This window comes from Halictus rubicundus, chromosome 7 (genome assembly GCF_050948215.1).
Source record: "Halictus rubicundus isolate RS-2024b chromosome 7, iyHalRubi1_principal, whole genome shotgun sequence".
NCBI classification, from domain to species: Eukaryota; Metazoa; Arthropoda; class Insecta; order Hymenoptera; family Halictidae; genus Halictus; species Halictus rubicundus.
The window spans coordinates 14,434,659-14,453,655 of record NC_135155.1 but is presented as its reverse complement, the minus strand read 5'-3'; the positions used below and the strand labels follow the sequence as shown (position 1 = coordinate 14,453,655).

The 18,997-nt window shown below is 38.5% G+C and overlaps 1 protein-coding gene and 1 long non-coding RNA gene across 2 annotated transcripts in view; one reads left to right on the top strand and one right to left on the bottom strand.

Moving 5' to 3' along the window:
- LOC143355660 (uncharacterized) overlaps positions 1 to 18,997 on the bottom strand; it is a 250,921-nt gene that overhangs the window by 157,736 nt on the left and 74,188 nt on the right. The gene's annotated exons all lie outside the window — the stretch shown is intronic.
- LOC143355651 (very long chain fatty acid elongase 4) lies at positions 8,712 to 18,871 on the top strand. The gene is made up of 7 exons (XM_076790683.1): positions 8,712 to 9,105; positions 14,854 to 14,935; positions 15,437 to 15,624; positions 15,998 to 16,078; positions 16,199 to 16,370; positions 17,311 to 17,588; positions 18,044 to 18,871. Exons 2-7 carry the CDS (start codon positions 14,857 to 14,859, stop codon positions 18,203 to 18,205), a joined length of 960 nt encoding a protein of 319 aa, XP_076646798.1. The 5' UTR covers positions 8,712 to 9,105; positions 14,854 to 14,856; the 3' UTR covers positions 18,206 to 18,871.

Sequence of the window (18,997 nt, the reverse complement as noted above, 5' to 3'; positions counted from 1 at the left end):
CGGGGAAATCAGCGACGTGAAATTGTAATACTTTTCCTGCAGTAATCGCGCGACAGGATCGCTGACAGTGTTCATCTTCTGCGAGCAAAGCTTCCTTCGAATGAGCACATTTTTCTAATATTGATGACATGCTGCCTATGCACTATTACTTCAGTTGAATTAGAATTTTCTTCGATTTTTCATTGGTTTTTTCTTCGGCTTTTAATACAATGTATTTTATTACTATACTGTCACTGAACTCGAATATATATTTACTTATATACCATCACATTTTACTATTACGTGAATCACAAAACTGTAAACTTACAAGAAGAATTTGAAAACATTTCTTAAGTCACCTTTTTCTTTAACTTTTGTTTTTCACGATCGTCTTAGAGAATTTCTCTTTTGCATAAAAATCCGTTCTCTAATGATAACATAAACGTCGTAATAAAATATTAAATGGATTGCCTTCTTTTACAAGATATCGAAAAATGATGCAACACACAGCAGCTTGAATTGCCTGCTATTATGTTCTTAGTGATGACACTAAATAATGTCGTACATAAAATTCTCTTTATTACATTTTCCGCAAGATTCAGGTCACCGCGGTTATGTAGGTAGCGTTCATGTTGATCGTCCTAACAAGCGGGAAATAATCCAAAAAGAAAATGGAATTTGCAATAAAGCTTTTGTTGCATTCTTAACATCCATCTATTAAATATCTTCCAAAGTCATAAATGCATCAGGATACCGCAGCCTACAAGTGGCGCATGATTTAAAACGCCTTCGCCCACCATTAGCTAATTTAATAACCAGTTTCATGACTGCATCGTGTTGCTCGAAAAGACATTAAGAAATTTCTTTCAAACGATCCCTCCGGAATAAGTTCTTAGATTGTGATCACTCAGAATGACTTTGCGAGAAGGGATCGTAAATTATCTGTTATCGTCATTGAACAATTCATTAAGACATTCTCGACTGTCAGTCATCGGTTTTTTAAACACTCCTCGTGTTATGGTCTTCTTATACTGCCATTCATACGACTTCTTATGCAATCACGATAAAAGCAAAGTGCTTTCAAAATTAAAGATCAACAATTTATGTATTAATTTGCATTAATGTTTGGAAACATTAAATGGATGAATAAAGTCATTATAAAATCCTTTTGGTATTAACACTAGGTTTACAGAGCACTAAAACCGACTATTTTATATTTTACTTTATAAAAATAACAAGAATGCCCAAATTTTTATCCATTTTTCTTTTGTAATAACATATACCCAAAGAAATAAATTTGTTGAATAATTCCTCATGGATGTATCATTAGAATCTTAATAACTGTAAATTAAAAATATTAGAACCCGTCATTTTGACGGGTCCCGTAAATCTAGTGTTAAAGATCAATGATTTCTGCATCGATTTATAATTGCGTTGAAGTGTAGAAAAATCGCATGATTAAACGAACTCAAGATATTTAAAAGAGCTCAAGGAAACATAAGAGGAATCTTCATTCTCAGTGATTAATGATGATGATTTTCTTAGGTTTTTTTTTAAGTACTTGACGACTTGAGGACTTCTGCGATCAGCCTCACCAACAAAAGCTTACTTTCTTCGGTTAAAATACGCGCGCGCGCGCGCGCACACATCAATCCTGGTATCAAATAATGAATCTGTCCATTTGTGGGCGAGAGTAACCGGGTTCGCTTTCTCCGTGCGTAGCCAGATTCCTTCTTCGACTTCTTTTCTTCGTTTTTCCTGAATGGTCGGGAGACATTGGCCGGGACCGGGGCAAAAAGTATTAAAAAGCCACGATCCCGGGGACAGTGACCAGGAGGATCGATTTTTAACGGAGCTCTCGTTCGAGACCAAGTGACCCACAGATCGTTCGAACAGGTTTTCGCCGGATTCTGCTTCCGGTTTCTGTAAAAGAGGCGTTGTCTGGCTCGGTCCCTCGTAAGATCAACGAAATTTATAGTTGTCTGCCTTTTTCCACCGACATACTTCGTCTCGAAATGAACCTGCCGAGAATAAGACGTCATTAGGCTGCCCTACTCTGCGGATTCGTGAAAGGATCGAAAGAATCGCGGCGAGATTCACAGTTATTTTATTCTACGATCCTTCGCGTCTGTTCGATTCGTTGTTCACTAGTTTGTTGTCCTTGATCGAGAAAGTTCGGATTTTCTCAGGTCCTTTTTATCGGGGACTTGATCATTCTTGAGTTAGGTTCGTTGCCTTTCTTTTTTGGTAGAATTGTGGAACAGTTGTTCGACACCGAAGATGAATGCCACCATTTTGGTAGTGCCAGGCTTTTGTGTACAAGCCTAAAAATAGTAAACAAATTGCTATTAAAAAGTTGTGTTATGACGAAATAGGTATTAACCAGTAACATTGAAAACAATTCATATTTTAGACTCGTCACCACATTTTTCATTAATTAAAATTGTAGTGTAGTTGTTTTCTTCTGAAGACGCCATAGTGGTAATACTAGGCTGTCATGTGCAAGCTTAAAAATTGTGAACAAAAGAGTATCAACAATTAAATTTCCAAACAAATAATATTATAGACGTGTTATCAATTTTTTCACTGTTCAAAAATATATATAATTTTCTATTCAGACTTTCGATGTCGATCGCCGCCATATTAGCATCCTGCCATTAGATTCTACCATTTTCTAAGCTTAAAAATCGTAAATAAATAATTTAACGACACAACTGGCGCGAGATCGCTATCTGTCGTCCCTCCTAATACCTAAAACTTCCTGGAGAGGTTATTTACACGTTACGCTGATTCTTAACTATGACCTGCCCACGATTAGGTCTATTTGTATTCAAATTATTCAGAAATGTTTGCTACATGCTTTCTCTTTTACAATTTTATTCGCACAAGTATACTACGTGTACATTTTTAATTATCTCTGTCCTGTTAGACATAATGACTGCCAGTGCTTCGCCATGACTCTGCAAAATATATTATCGTTATAACTGCTCGTTAAATAACGGTATCATTATCGAAATACTTTGAATAGCACGCGAAATTTAGACGCTATCTTTCCTGGTAATTGATTTTTAATTTACGGTTCATCTTCTATTAATAGCAAATTTCTATTTTGTCGTTTATTTTTAGACACTGGACATTTACACGAATTCAAATGTCTCAAGCGAAAGATAAATGAGAATTGTACTGGAGATCATTTTCAGAAAATTATACCGGAGATCTATTTTGAAAATTGTACTAGGGGTCACCGAGATACGTAAAGGACATATGAAGGTCAACTTAATTTTTTTTATGGAACCGTACACTTTTCAACGCACCGATCGACGCAGCTAAAAATCGTTAGCTCGGGAGATATTTTATTTCATGTAAAAATTTAAGTGGGAAACAAAAATTGATCTGTTGACGAAGATTGAAACGTCACGATGCTAGATTTTGAAACGTAACGCCGAAGGAAAATGCAAAGAAGATTCTGTGTTCCGGAGCAGACGTCGCGCCGTGGGATGTCCACTTAGGTGTGTCCGCCGAATAGGAAATGTAACTTGTTATAGGTTTGAATAAGATCGGCCTAACGGTGTCGTCGACTCCATTCACGAACGAGCAAGGCAACATCCAACGGGTTAAGCCTACTTCCAGCCTCGATATTTGGGTTATTATTATTCATGAGATACGGCGTTCATAGATCAGGATCTTCTCGCAGCATTCGGAACGCGTGTTCAACGTCATCTGTTCCACCTATTATTACTTGCTTATCTGCGAAGATGTCGACCATCCCAAAGTCCAACTCATGCTTGACAACAGAAATCAGATCAACGAGAGAGGCCAAAAAATGGTCTGCATCTATTGCAGGGGACAGAGATGAAATATAAATATATTTCAACTGTTAATAATTTGAATAAACAGACGATAAGATTACCATAACCTTGGATTCTTCTAATTTACTGTTTTACACTCTACCTATCCAATTTTGTTATAAATATATTCGAATGCGTGTGATCGGCAGAAATTTATTTTCGAAATTTTTTACACAGATGGAAAAGCTTTTAAAAATCAGCTTTTAGGTATTTTCTTCGCGATTCTCGAGTTGGGGAGGTTGTTCTCACGTTGAGAGCGCCCGGATAATCAATTAAAAAATTATCCCAACACGCGAGGCATTTCTGTCCCAGCGAGCACTACGCTCCGAGCATCCACAACGGCGGCAAATAAATTTGACGCTTAATTGTTGGCCATTCCGTAAACACTTACTACATTCCACGCGATAGCGGGACCAAACCGGGAACCTTGAAATGTAGTACCGTTGTCGATGTTGAAAAAAATCGATCCCACCGAAAAAGAATCTGTACGAACGTCGGCTTGGCCCCCGAAACCAACGACTACAGTTAATCCAAAAATTTGTATCAAAAAACTCAGCATTCGAAACGCGTTCGCAGTCCGCGGTTAAATAAACAAATTACGTTATGTTATTTCGCATAGGCTTCAAAATTCATTCTGTTTACGTCGCAAGAAAAGTAAAGAAAATTGTTCAACGAACTACAAGATTGAATATTTATCAAATAATAAAATGAAAAATTTAATATTCACTTATTTATTTTCTATTTCATTTTTCAATTTAATATTTTAGTTATGAATAGCCGGTTTCAAGTACTCATTTTTGTCACAAGTGCACAAAATTCGCAGTCAAAAGGCAAAAGGGAATTATGTAACTAAGTGTAATTTTGATTTCCACAAGAATTTCACCAGAAATATTGTTCCGAACAAAATGTATAAGTTTGAACAGATTTATTTTCACGAAAGATGGAAAGTATTATTTTGATCTCGTCGAAAGTTATTTTGCAATTTTTCGGTCGTAACATTTACGGTGCTCGTTCGATGGAGAGGAAGTCAAGATTCGAGGCTCGCGAATTTTTATCGAAGCGGATGCAGGTGAAAGGTGATTTTAATCATGCCGAGGGAGGTGACCGAAGAAAGATGTCCGAGGGGGTTTGGCGAAATGGGTTCGGATATTTGGAAACGCGAGTTTCACGGCTGAAGGATCCCCGTGACCGGTTTTAATCTGTCTCTCACCTGATGCCAACTTTTACGCGCGCGATCCTTGCATCGCTTTCTCTCGGATCCGCGTTTACTTTTTAGCCTCTGCTCGGCAGAGCCATAAAAGTTGCACAATTCGATGATAATAACAGCACTAACACCTGTGACAAAGAGAGAAACATAGACTGCGGATTTTTATATGTGAAGAAATTGGTCGAGTGAAACATAAAACGCCAAAAGATTAGTATCAAAATCATTAAAGAACAAAATTACCTTTCATTCAATTCCTGCTTCTCATAATCGACGCAGAACATTTTCATCTATTACTACAGACGCAAGGATTGGTGAATTAAACAAAATATCATTTGTTTTTTATCAATGACTTTAACAAGCATCGATCGTCAACCTTGCATTTTAAGAAAATTCAATTCATCCTACACGATCATTAGAAGCGTGAAAGGAAATGGCAAAGGAACGAGAGGAAAAATATTTATGCTAATCGTCGAACGTGTAAGATGGCAAAAACACCGATAGTACTAGGATCACCTCGTTTCAACGTGATTAATACGAAACCGTAATTAATCAGTCGATGTCGAACGCGTTAATAACAATGTCTGCCTTCCGCCTCACAAACAAGCTATTCTTCTCGCCATTAATTACTCCCGAAAAAAAGAAAACGAAAAACGCGCACGTTCGCCATACTCCAATGGATTTCTAATTCGGGTCAAGGTCGCTGGACTCGTGCTCGTCTCAGAAACCGTTCGAAAGATCGGCTTTCCTCGGTGACGAGTCCGAATCCCCACAAAAACCAGCTCCACCGTTCCGTTAAAGTACCGTTTTGCTTTCTATTAGGTCACTTCGTCCTAACTATCCGCGGCTTCTCGTTTATCTCGCACGATAGCCCGCCGTGTTTATGTTTATTCATTAACCGAAGGGCCTAAAGTGTGTATTATTCTAATGGTCGCATTTGTTTCGTCACTTTGACCGTTCCTCGACCATGTTAGAAAATGGAAGATTCATGCCAAATTAATCGTTACATCTTCCCGTCGAAACGGAACGTAGATCATTCTGGATTTTTCTGGCTTCCTGATTTTAAGGTGAAGCATACTTCGTGTTAAACTTGTTCGACATTTTTCCATTACGATTTCGTATGATTAAAAATGGATTTTTGTAGCGATACATATATTTAGTGTATCCGATGATCTGCAAAACAACTAAAACGTGGATCACTGAAGATCTTTCCGGTTTGTTGATTTTAACATGAAGTCAACTTCGTGTTAATTACCGTAATTATTTTTATTCAATGTTTGCACATTTGGGACTCCGTTTCATCGTGGGATTGTTTGACAAAATTTGAAAACGAACTTTTATGGTATATTATATTCAGTATACCCAAACATGTTCATGTGTGTCAGTAGAAGGTTCAATAAATCAATAACTAGAACAGTTTATAATTTTGTGCATCTGCGACCACGTGACAAAGTCAACTTGTGAATTTTTGAACATCTACCGCGGACTACAAAAAGTATAACAAAATGTTAAATGAATGACTTCAGTGTGCAGCCAACTCAGAAATTACAGAACTAGTTAACTGTACACGAATATATTTGTAAATTGTAATTTTTTCTTCAAATTCTTTTACTAATTAGCAAAAGATCGTAGACTTGCTTTCCATGGATCCCTGATCGATTGGCCGCCATTATCGATATAAATTACGGCCCAGCGTATTGATTATGAGGTGTTAATTGAGTGTAATAAATAACAGGGGCCAAATTACTCGATGATTTGTAAAACGGATTGTTGGTGCCGATGCAACGCGGATAACACGACCTCTAAGACAATGGAAGGTGAGACACCATTCGCATGCTCGAGATCTAGATAAAGTCATGCGAGCACTCTAGCTCCGTGTCCGACGATGCGTGAACAGAGAATAATCCATTTGCAATTCTGAGATCGATATCGAGAAGTTACTGCGACAATAGAGATGTCCAACAATTATGCAATTATGCGGTGACACATAAATCTTGTTTCTTGGAAAATGTGATCCAAATGGTCCAAATCTATTGTTCATGGACCAAAGGCGGCTGCCATCTTGGATTACACCTTGCTGTGGTCTTGTATTGAACTGCACGTTCGAAATTGAATTTTTCGTGGTGTTCTAGATCAGATGCCATCTTGAATTTGGTTTTCCTAGTAATTTAGCTGTAAGTATGGCGACAAGACTGTTGTCGTGGTCAGAATGAACTCTCTTCGAATCATCAAGACCTACTTAACAGTAGAGATAGCTTGTATAGCACCGAGGCCAGGATAGAAAAATTCTTAATTATCTCTTGGTAAGCACTTAACATGCGGTTTCCATAAAAATCAACGAATACGCAGCTGATAGAACAGCTTGCGAGTCCGCATTGCAATCTCACGCTTTCTCCGAGTGCATGCGTACGCTGTATAATCGTTTCAAAAATTTCCAAAAATCGCTTCGGCGATTGATCACGAAAGAAGAACAGGAACAAAGAACAGAAGAAAAATCTATGATAATTGACAGCTGAGAGAGAAGAATAGATCTCACCCGGACCACTTCTATCTATTGGTCAACGGTACATTTAACCAAGACGTTCTAAGAGGACTTCAAAGAAACTCCCAAAAGACCTAATAGTAACCGCAAATACAGGCACGGATACAAATAACACAGGTCAATAGATCCTAACCTTCTTCAAACTTTTAGGATCCAACGAAAAGAAATCGTGCGTTAGGGGATCGTCGCAAACAGTTGCGATCCTTAAATCTACGGTAGATTCATCATTTTCAGAAGTTAAAAATAATCGATGTTTCGGAATAATTCAATTTTTCGTACGTGATGGGACACGTGATTTTCTATGTAGAATGTCACTGTGACAAAAAGAATGTTCATCTTTATCTTCTCAAGGCTATTTCAAGGTCACGTTGTGTTCTTTGAATGGAATGCCACATTTTTGTTTCGATATTACGAAAGTACGAGAGAAAACAAGTTCAGCATACGTCTTTGAAATGACCTTGACGTAATCTTCAGATCTGAAAATTGTTTGGAACCAAATAAAAATGTGTCTCTAACAATGTAAAATAGTTGAGGACAGTGTACCGACATTTCCAAATCCCTTCAATTTTCGTAAGAAATGCACGAGACGGAAATTCCGAAAACCCACAAAAACCGATTTTCGATCTGCCCCCTCCCACCAGCACACCTGTCAGTCCCAAACCAAAAAAAGATTCTGGCACCACTCTCTCTCTCCACCTCTCTCCCATCTCTCTCTCTCTCTCTTTCTCTCTGAAGAATCGGGGCCATCGGAGCGGCCGTGTAGCCGGTGTTACACAAACGGTGCCGGTTTCTATCGCTCTGATCGCTGGTGGTGGCAGCGGTACAGCAAGTGACGGTGGTACGGGGATCTCGATGGTCCCCATAGGTCGGCCGTAACATGCCCGACTAACGTCAACAGCCTCGAGAAGGGGTATACCCCGAAGAGACAGAAGAAAGAGAAGAAGAGAAAGATGAAGGAGCAGGGATACATCCGTTCCCTTACCGATTCGGAATACGGATCTATCCCCTCAAAACCGATCGATCCCACCAACCACCATCGGTATTCGGACTCGTTCGGCTCGTCTCGTTTCCGTCGGTGTTCACCATCGCTCGTGCTCGCCTGCGAGGATCGGGTTAAGGGGTGGGGGAGGCTCTCAGGTGAGGTGACAAGGTGGAGGATAACACCGAAACACAGGCAAAAGTTATAAAGCTGACCGGCGAACCGGGCGCGAAGCGCTGCCACTTTGCTGATCGACCTCGACGTATCGCGGTACACCTTCCCCCCTGTGTGAGACAAAACACCTGGGAGGATCCAGGTGTCGCCGACGCCGGTGTCCCGTTCGCCCGATCACAGAATTTAGAAACGATTTAGTACGGGCCATGTTCCTCTGAGGTGCACCACGCACCAGTTCATCCGTGGTTTCGGAAAAAGAGTTTCGTTTTCCGGAGGATCGAGGAGTAGTGATCGATCGGGACGATCCAGAGCGATCACTATCCCACGGAACTTGAGAAGCTCCTTTGGAGAACCTGGGCCTGCTTCCGGACACGTCAAGGTAACGATTTTTGCACTTGGGAATGCGGTGGAAAAGTGAAGGAATTTGGTGTGCTTTCCATTGTTTCGGGAAGGTCTTTGAAATTCGGTAGCGGTTGCTGGTACAGGGATTTTATTTTTGAGCATTGTTGGACGTTGTCAGGGTCGTTCTGATTTAAGGATTATGTGTTGTAACTAGACTCCGGATTGTATTTAAAAAAAGCTTTTAACAATGTCGATATAATATTTTTAACAAATACAAATTATTAATGGGAAAAATAAATTTTTACTAAGCTCCTACAGATTAAATTTGATGTATTGAAATTTTATTTCACGTGAAGATCTGTGTACTGATGATTATCGACTGTTGGGAGAAACGTTCAATTTTGAAGGATATTTGAAGGGCATAACTTTGAGAGTATTAATATATTATTTTCACTGGATTAAAATTATTAGTGAAAAATATATATTTATATTTAGCTCCTGTGATGCAGTTGATACACGAACTTTTTAGTTTGCATAAACATCCAGAGCCTTATAGCAAACGTATACAAACTACTACCAATATTTTCAATTCTGCTTCGACATTAATCGCGAATGATTTACAAATTTCAACGAAAAAATATTTTTCGTTCATTAGAATTTCATTTTTCATACGTCTTCATTGAACAAAGTTCGTCAAAATTAAAATAGATTTAAAAAAATTGAAAATTATACTAAAAATGCTGAATTAAAATTGTCAGTAAAACTTTGCAGTAAACTTTGAACTTTATATATGCATCAAATCTGCGGTCTATTAATAATTAACAGAAATATTGTTATTCTACTGAAGGTGCTTTTTCTGAATCTTTTGTGAAAAACCTTTTTTATTAACAGTGTGAAGTTTGATTTTTGCAAGTTAAAAAAGAATTTGCGTGACAGAACAGATTCCTCATTCGCAGAAATATGATTAAGGTTTCTATTAATGGCATAGTGAAGATTTTCACGCGTTAAAAAATCAGTACTTCGATCAGTGTAATTATAGTAGAAATCAGCCGGTGAAAGGGTTAGAGAAACATATTGGAGTAGATACAATTAAGTTGGATGGAACTTTTAAATTATTTCGAAAGTTGTTTTTCTCGAATGCGTGAATTAGCATTATCTAGGTGGGACAGGATTCTTTTGTGATTCATTGTCGACAAGTGTCTTTGCACTTACACTGCATCCATCATTGCACAAATCGACAACCACTTGTGGGAACATTGTTGCACCATCTTTTACAATGTCACATTGTCTATATCGTCTCAAATTAATTCAATTGGAATTAAAAATGTAAATAATTACACTGCAGATCTTCATACAAAATAGAAATTCTCTGCCTTTATTGCTAGTTAAAGGGGTAATTTATTTTTGCAAATAACAAATTTTAAAATTCGTTTTCAAAATTTTAAATTCGATAAGCATAGTAGTTCAACCTAAACACTGATCTAACTTAGGCTACTTTCCCCTGCATCGATATTCCTAACATAGTTTATTATCACTGTTTCATATCTGACTCACTGATATTTATCACTAATGAGAATTTTATGCATTTACGAGAGAAATGAGTAATTTAAAACAGTGGAAAGAATTTAGGAACGGCAATATAGTATTTTCAACTTACTATGATTATTAAAGACAGAATCTTCCATATGGCTGCTGTTTCTTGCAGTAGATAATTTTTATTTTGCGTAAAAATCCGCAGTCTATTCATCACAAATCCATAAAATTCACGGTTTAATTATTATGTCTTCCTGAGCATCGCTTTCAACGAGCACGACTTCTTCAAGATCTTCACCTTGAACTTCACGGTGATCTCCACAGTGAAAAGCAAGTGCCAAGCTTTCTCAAAGACCATATTTGCAAGTACCCGGTCAGTGAATCGCCTAACCGAGACTAGTTGACAATCACTCAAGTATCACCTGAAGATGTCTCATTCTTAAACGAAACCCTGATGTATCTCTTTCACGAGCAGCTCTCTTCTACAGCTCACGAGAGATCCATTCACTGAAGACATCCTCCGTCAGTGTGCATAAGTCCTACAATCTTTCATCATTAATTCTCAAGACCGTAAACCAATCGACCAGTCATTGGTAGCTGAGCATTCTGTCAGAGTTGGAACGAGGAGACTGGACAGAGTAAGATTTTCCTCGAGGCTGTCTCTTCGTCGTCCATTTTGTCGGAAATGTATGTCTGCAGACAGATTATACAGCGAATCTTCGTTGAAAAATTTTGTACTAAATAGAAATTGATCTCTTCCATTAATTATTCTGATAGGGTTGTAAATAATATATCGATATCTACTGTTTTGAATTTGATTTCTAACTGTAATCTATCTATTGTCAAAGTGTTGACAAATATTTCTTAAAATAATGTTAATTAAGTGCCGTGGAACAGTGATACAGTTAAACAGTGTCCTCTCTTTCTTAGTCATCTTTAAATTCTTTTAATGTCATCATTTTGTCTCGTACATGCACAAAATATGCAGTCTAATAATCACATGGGGTGAATCAAAATGGCGGATATCGTCTAAATCAATTCCAACCTAAAAGTGTAATAAACTTTGCTAAAAGTCACAATAAAAATGGACAGAAATAAGTCTAAAAATTCAGAAAATTCTCAAAGAGTGCATTCACGAACTAAAAAGTGTTATCAACAAATTAAGCAAGAAGAAACAATGTCAAAGACGAAAGTCCCGTTCGAAGGCCGCCATTTTTCCGTCAGCTGAACGAGCTCAGCTATTTATCGCTTTCTAATTTGAATATAACAATACTTTCACGTGAGAACTTGCATCTGCCACGTTCCAGTTGACTTCCTCGGAAATACAAAAAAAAATATTAATTACCCAACGAGTTTAATTAATCACTACGAGTGACAGCGATTGATTAAGGACACGGTATTACGATCTGATTGTAAATCCTTTTGTTACGAGATTTATGATACGATTATTCGGGGCACGATTGGGAATCTTGTTCAGTAATAATTAACCGTTGGAGAGTAATTAATGTTCGGCAATGGGATAGCGTTGTTGGGAAAGAATCTTTGCAGAAGGCAACGAATTCGCATATGTCAGCTGTTTATGGCAACGTTGTGAGTAGTCTGCGGATTTTGTGCAGTTTAGACAATGTCGAAATGCAGTTTGATATTCTGCTAGGTTGTGCATCAATAAGATTGCGAAATTCACGTGACGCACGGGGTTATTCACCTAAGTGTGCCACCTAAATTGCGAAATATTTATGGCGACATAGTTCGAAAAAAAAAAAATGATGTGTGTCGTAAATATTCATTGAAAAAGTGTATCATTTGATTTTGCTTTGAAAGAAATATTTGGTGACTTTAAAGTGAAATATAGTTCTGACAGTTAAAAACGAATGAAAATCGTTCGAAAAAAAGTTGTATCAAAAGCTTAAACATTTGAATCTTCCATCTTGTAAATCTTGTGAGCCTTGTGGTCAGTTGCCGATGGCAAAAGCGCAGTATAATAATACTGCGAGAGTAGAGAGAGAGAGAGCGGAGAGGGAAAAAGCTTGATCTGCCAGTGATTTCACTCAGCCTCCGGAGATTATAAATCGATTTATCGAACTTTCACCGCAAAGATCACTCGCGTGCCCGAGAATCGGTGCCGTTTCGATGCACTCGTTGCGCTCGTTGCACTCCTTGCACTCGTTGCATCTTCTCGTTTCGATTTTATGCGCTTTACGCAATATTTTATCCGTTTATGAGAAAAATTAACTGGTGGAATTTGGAGCACTAGGAAGATTAATTTCAATATTCAACTTTTGAGACGTTCCATTTTGAAGTTCATCAGAAAGTCAAAGTTTCAACTTTGAACATTCTTTCTGTTTCAACCACGAAGTCCACAGAATCATTCTAGGTAAAAAGCATTCGTATAATCGTCATAGTTTTGGCACAACAAAATTCCCAAAGTTAACAATTTTACTGCAATCGTTGGATCATCTTTGCGCAACCTATTGAAATCTTCAATGCATTAACATCTGCATAATTGAGCTATAAAAACCTGGAAAATATCCAGAAAATAAACTCCACAAAATCAGAATCACGTGCAATAAACAAACGTATAGATGGCTGACGATAAACTCGAGAAATCATGGGCTATATAACGATGAATAACATTATCGCAGATGGTAAATTGCGAATAGACACAGTACTCCTAGGTTTTTGCACTATCAAATCGAAAATCGAACCGGTGTCGTTAAATCGATAGAGAAATGTGTCGTCAGCGTTTCGAATTTAGAGTTTCGAATATTCTCGTGGATGCCGTGAAACGAGATGTAGCACGTGCCATTATGCCGAGATTCACGATCGTGTGACGCGTGGCCTCGGCCTGTCGGCCATATACAATATATGTCCCAGAAATGTACTTCATAGTTGTACAGTATTATCTTCGTAACTGTCGCAAAGGTCTCTACCGTAACTGTCAAAGTTTTATCCCCACCACTGGGGGTTGGGCGAGGGGGGGGGGGTGAATATCAGTGAGACTCACGTTAAAGCAAACGAAACAAAAGATTGCTCTAATTTCTGATTTCTTTTTATCAAACTTTTACCATCATTTCGTTTTTCTTATTAAACACGATATAGTTGCGATCGTAATTATGTAATAAGCGATTGAAAATAAAGAGAAGCAGAGAGTCGAAGCGTCGTATCTCAGTCTCTTTTTCTTTTTCGATCGCTGTTAACACACTACAAATTAGGCACACTACAGAGAGTGTAGCATCTCTATTAGAACTGTCGCTTGACAGACCCGTCGACGCGACAATTACGGAGATACTACTGTAAAAGCTAGAGGGGGAGTCGGTAGGGTGAACTTGCACTTGCCACGAGATCATGCAGCGAGGCCAGACCGCAAATGAAAGTTGCACATTCCATTCGATCTCCCGGGGGGAGAGTCATCGAACGTCTCGAAACTTGATCCTCGCCTTTACACGATAGATTCGCGCACGAAACACGTTTTTCCGCGGATACGTAGGAGAGATAGCGTGCTACGTTGCTATTCCGGTAACGTGAAAGTTACACATGACGTTTTCATCTTGCGAAGTGAACGACCGGATAACGGTACGTGATAGCGGTCACTAGAAGAGTGTTTCGGCTAATGACAATTCGCGCGCGCGCATGCTACCTTGATGAAAGCACTGACATGCTCTTATTGGTATGATCCGCTCGAGATACACTTTCCGTTTTATTCGATCCGATTCGCTATACTATAATCTACGATACAGTCGCTCTCGTAAAACTCGCATCTCTATAATTAACTACTAGATTGCGGATTTTATGCATTTATGACAAAAATGAGCAGGTGCAACTTCAAACAGTGAATAGATTCGAAGAATGCGGGAACGTCTATGTATGATTTTCAACATAGTCGAATTATTGATCGGGGAATTAAATATTTGCAAGGTAATGTTATTTTGCATAAAGGTTCGCAGTCGAATAATTACTCTATAATTAATTGTAGACGTTCGTTTTAGTAATGCGGATAGTGTTATTGGTCTGAATTGTTAATTACAATTGCTCCATTGCTCATATACAGGCCGTTCCAAAAATGTGGGTGTTCCAGTAATTGATTTGTTACAGACTGTACCTCTGCAAATAACATACAGGTTTTTATGCGTTTACATTGTCACATTCCAAAAATTTTTATTCAAGTATTATGATAGACTTACGTTGTATGATCTATATTTTATAATTACAATTACTAATGTTTTTCAACTGGAAATTTATGGTTCTGTTTCAGGCAATGGCGGACATAATCAATTCCACGACGACGTTAATAAATGACGCCTACGATTACTACCTCTGGACCCTGTCACTCGCAGGTGAGACTCTCTATTATAGTTAACACAGTATTGCGTATATTATTATTGTTAGATGCTTTGAAGAAATGTTTTATCAATCATAACAATTTTCGGCATTAGAATGTTATGAACATTTAATAGAATGTTATATAACTTGTTTGTCATAATTTGTTTTATAAAACACCTCTTTTATTAAGCTATTATTTCTCATGACATTATATAAAACATATTATGTATATGTATATACTTTCTAAAACACTTTATTGTCAAATAAATGACCGAAGAAGTTTCTTTTTGTAATCATCATTATAATTTGATCAACCACTGCATATAAACATTTCTTAAAAAATTAGTAAACAATTTGTTAATTTATTTTTCGACGATCTTCGATCACCTATCGTAGATAAATAGTTTTAAAAAATTCGGGAGGCAGTGTCTCGATTTATTTTTCGCTGATGCTCGGATGTGTTCCGATTTTTCTCAACAATCCTCGATTAATTGGGCTACGTTCAATTTTGTCAGATGAACGAACGAGAGGATGGATGCTGGTCGACTCGCCGAAACCTACTTTGATCTACACGATGCTGTATCTGCTGATCGTGTGGGCCGGGCCAAAGATCATGAGAAATCGTAAAGCATTCAAGCTGACCTGGGCCCTCGTACCCTATAATCTCGCGATGGCCTGTCTGAACGCGTACATCGCCATTCAGGTACAATCTCTTTGCTTTCCACCACTCATATTTCTCCTCTTGTCCCCGATTTCCACATTAATCATCTAGGATGTCTTGACAATCCTCACTGTCGCGAGTTTATCACCTGTACCTTCAATATTTGATCCGTGCGTGATGACGAAGCAATCGTTATTTAGAAACGCTACGATCTTTCGTTCCAACTCAATAATTAGCTGCTTAGCGACTTGTTAGCTACGATTTGTGAAGAAAATTGTTCATGTAGTTATTGTTGGTAACTAGGTATTTCTTCAAAATCGCGTTGATAATGAACAGACGTTGACAATCGTGTATTATTTCTCATGATTAATGGTTTAATATTTTTATGAAAATTAGGAACATTTGTTGTTTCCAGTTATTCGTAGCGTCCACCAGGTTAAGTTACAGTTATGTCTGCCAGCCAATCAGGCAGGTGACGCGTCCAGACGAATTACAGGTACGTCAAAAATCATTGGAATCCCTCGTGAACCCTTCAGGAATATTACTGATGGTCTGGGTTCGGGTTATTATTACTGAAATTCTTAATTATTAATGTATACATTTGTTTCGATGGCAGATCGCTCACGCAGTTTGGTGGTACTACTTCAGCAAGCTCCTCGAGTTCTGTGATACGTTCTTCTTTATCCTCCGAAAGAAGGACAATCAACTAAGCTTCCTCCATGTCTACCATCACTCCACCATGTTCTCGTTGTGGTGGATCGGTATCAAATGGGTCCCGAGTGGATCAAGTAAGTGCCCCATAATTAACTTTTCTTGCACAATCTTTGGAAGTCGTTAGTAAAGTGTTTCTCCTACTTTCACGTTGCTCATTTTCAAATTGGAGACAAGTGGAACAGTTTTTTGGCACGTGGGTGCCAATGATTCAACAGTTTGAAAATTTAATGTGGTCATCTAAATTCTTTAAGTAGAATAAATTAGGGGAGAAATCGCGAGCACGCGTTCTCACTCGAGTAGAACTTATTAACGTCGAGATATCAAATTCTCAGTCCATCTACACGCGAAGCTGCCACATATATTTGTTTAAATAGTGTATAAAATGTAGAGCTGTGAGGTGCAACGCTTTCCAGGCTCAATTATTTTATTTAAATATCGAGACCCATAAATTGGACGGAAATAAACGTAAATAAGATCTAAGGTGCCTTCTTTCGCAAATACAAATCAAAAACTAATTTACTGCTTTAGAAATTCAAGATTTAACGATATGTCGACCATTCATACTTCAATTTTCAACTTTTCGTTTCTCACATTTAGAACATTAACGGGGGAAACACAGATTTTCAACCTTTTCAACTTTCTATTACTTACCGTTGAGACTTCATCTTTCAAGTTTACAATTCTCGTTTATTTGAGATGTCAACAATTCAAAATTGAATTTTCCACTGGTAATATTTTTACTAAAAAGGGAACGAAATTTCAATCGTTGCAGAATGATGAAATCTGCAAGCGTAACGATTTCTCTGTTCAAAGTTACCTCAAGGTTACCTCAAGGTCGTAATATAGGCTCACTAGCTCATTGCCTGAGTTCAGGCACATATAGTGATACTAACTTCACATTTAAAAAAGTGAAGACTTTATTGAAATTAAACTTTTTAGGAATTGATTTCGAAATTACCCCAAAAATTATGGGAATTAAGTGGAATGTAATTTTTTTTTCTACTTTTTCTTCAGCCTTCCTGCCAGCAATGGTGAACAGCTTCATCCACGTGCTGATGTACTCGTATTATGGGTTGGCCGCGCTCGGACCAACTGTTTCCAAATACCTCTGGTGGAAGAAATACTTGACGATCCTCCAGCTGATCCAATTCACCACTGCCCTGATCCTCGGGATCAACGGTATTCGATCGGGATGCGATTTCCCGCTCTGGATGCAGTACGCCCTCGTCATCTACATGATCTCGTTCATCGTCCTCTTCGGTAACTTCTACGCCAAAGCGTATATTGCGAAGGTACGTTGCAGTTCCAATCAATCAACAGACAAATCGATCAATTTATATCGAAATAATCTTCGTTGTTTTCAATTCGATGTTTCCAACAATTCTTTAACGCTCAAATATCATTTGTTTTCATTTATTTCGTCTAAGTATGCGATTCCTTTGGATAATCGAGGTTCTACTAAACCGTGAATTAAACAAGCAACTATGCTTCGAAACATGTCACGCTTGGACCCGTGTTAATCAGACAAACGCCACAAGTATGTTCATCGAAACTTCATAAAAAAATAATTCAAAACCAAAAATACCAAATTTTTCTCTCGTTCACGCGTATCGAGACATTTCTGCATATCCTCTAAACAAATCGAAACTTTTGAATTTGCGGATGGAGGGTGTTTGTAAAAGAATTTTAAATGAAATAGACACTAGCCTAGTATCTGATACACAATGATGATGATGACTGTGTGCAGGGCAAGCAAGCGTACGCGGAACGGCAGCTGGAGAAGATGAAGGCGAACGCGCTGTTAAAGGCGGAGCTGACCGAGGGTAAGAGTGCAACGCGCAACGGAATCATCGCGAATAGTAGTTATGCGAACGGGCACACGAATGGAGTGTCGAAAAAGATTCAGTAGACATCGTGCTCTCTGGCTGTTGGCTGGCTGGCACACCGTCGACGACAAAGAAGAGAGAGAAAGAGGATAGAGAATAAAGAGGGGAAAAACAGAGACCGGAGATCCTTGAAGAGGATCGCTTCAGCTAACGACGAAAAACAACAACAAAACCGGATATCCACGTTCGGCCCCAGAATTTTGCAGTGCTCGATCACCGACAAGATCACCAACGCGATCATCAACGGATCCGCAAGCACGAGTCCGATATCTTCCGCGAACCGATACAACGCGATTGTAAACATAACCGGCCTGCGATTTTCAATTTTACGTTTCACACTTGGGACCGAGGAGCTGAGAGCTCGGATCGCTGGCCCAGCACATTGTAAATACAAATTATAGTCAAGTATACACGGTGTCCAAGGAAGTCCTCTGCCGAATGGTCATCGTCAGTGTCATAAATCACCACACAGAGTCACAAAATGGAAACTAGATCTTTATCAGTTCTCCAATGTTTTCAATTTCTTCCGTACGTCCTCCCTTTTCGAGGCCAGTTTCAAGGGCAGAGATTACAACCGGAAGAAGTGGCAACACTGTTCATATGTAAATCCAAGTTTTCGTTAACATCAAGTTAGTCAGAAAGCGGCCCGATAGCTCCACCAAGTCATTCCACTTCTGTATATTTATACATCATAAGAAAAAAATCGTTGAAATACAACATTCCCGCCTCCCCCTCATAGCGTCGCGCGAGTAGACACATCGAGACGCTCGGAAGCAGTGACAGCACATTTTAGTTTGCTGCATTGTCACTCTCAT

What these genes read in the sequence shown, in the direction of transcription:
- LOC143355651 (XM_076790683.1), top strand. Translation starts at nt 14,857, where the DNA reads ATGGCGGACATAATCAATTCCACGACGACGTTAATAAATGACGCCTAC. An exon ending in ATGGGTCCCGAGTGGATCAA is followed by an intron (nt 16,371 to 17,310) that starts GTAAGTGCCCCA and finishes CTTTTTCTTCAG; the next exon opens with CCTTCCTGCCAGCAATGGTG. An exon ending in CCAAAGCGTATATTGCGAAG is followed by an intron (nt 17,589 to 18,043) that starts GTACGTTGCAGT and finishes GACTGTGTGCAG; the next exon opens with GGCAAGCAAGCGTACGCGGA.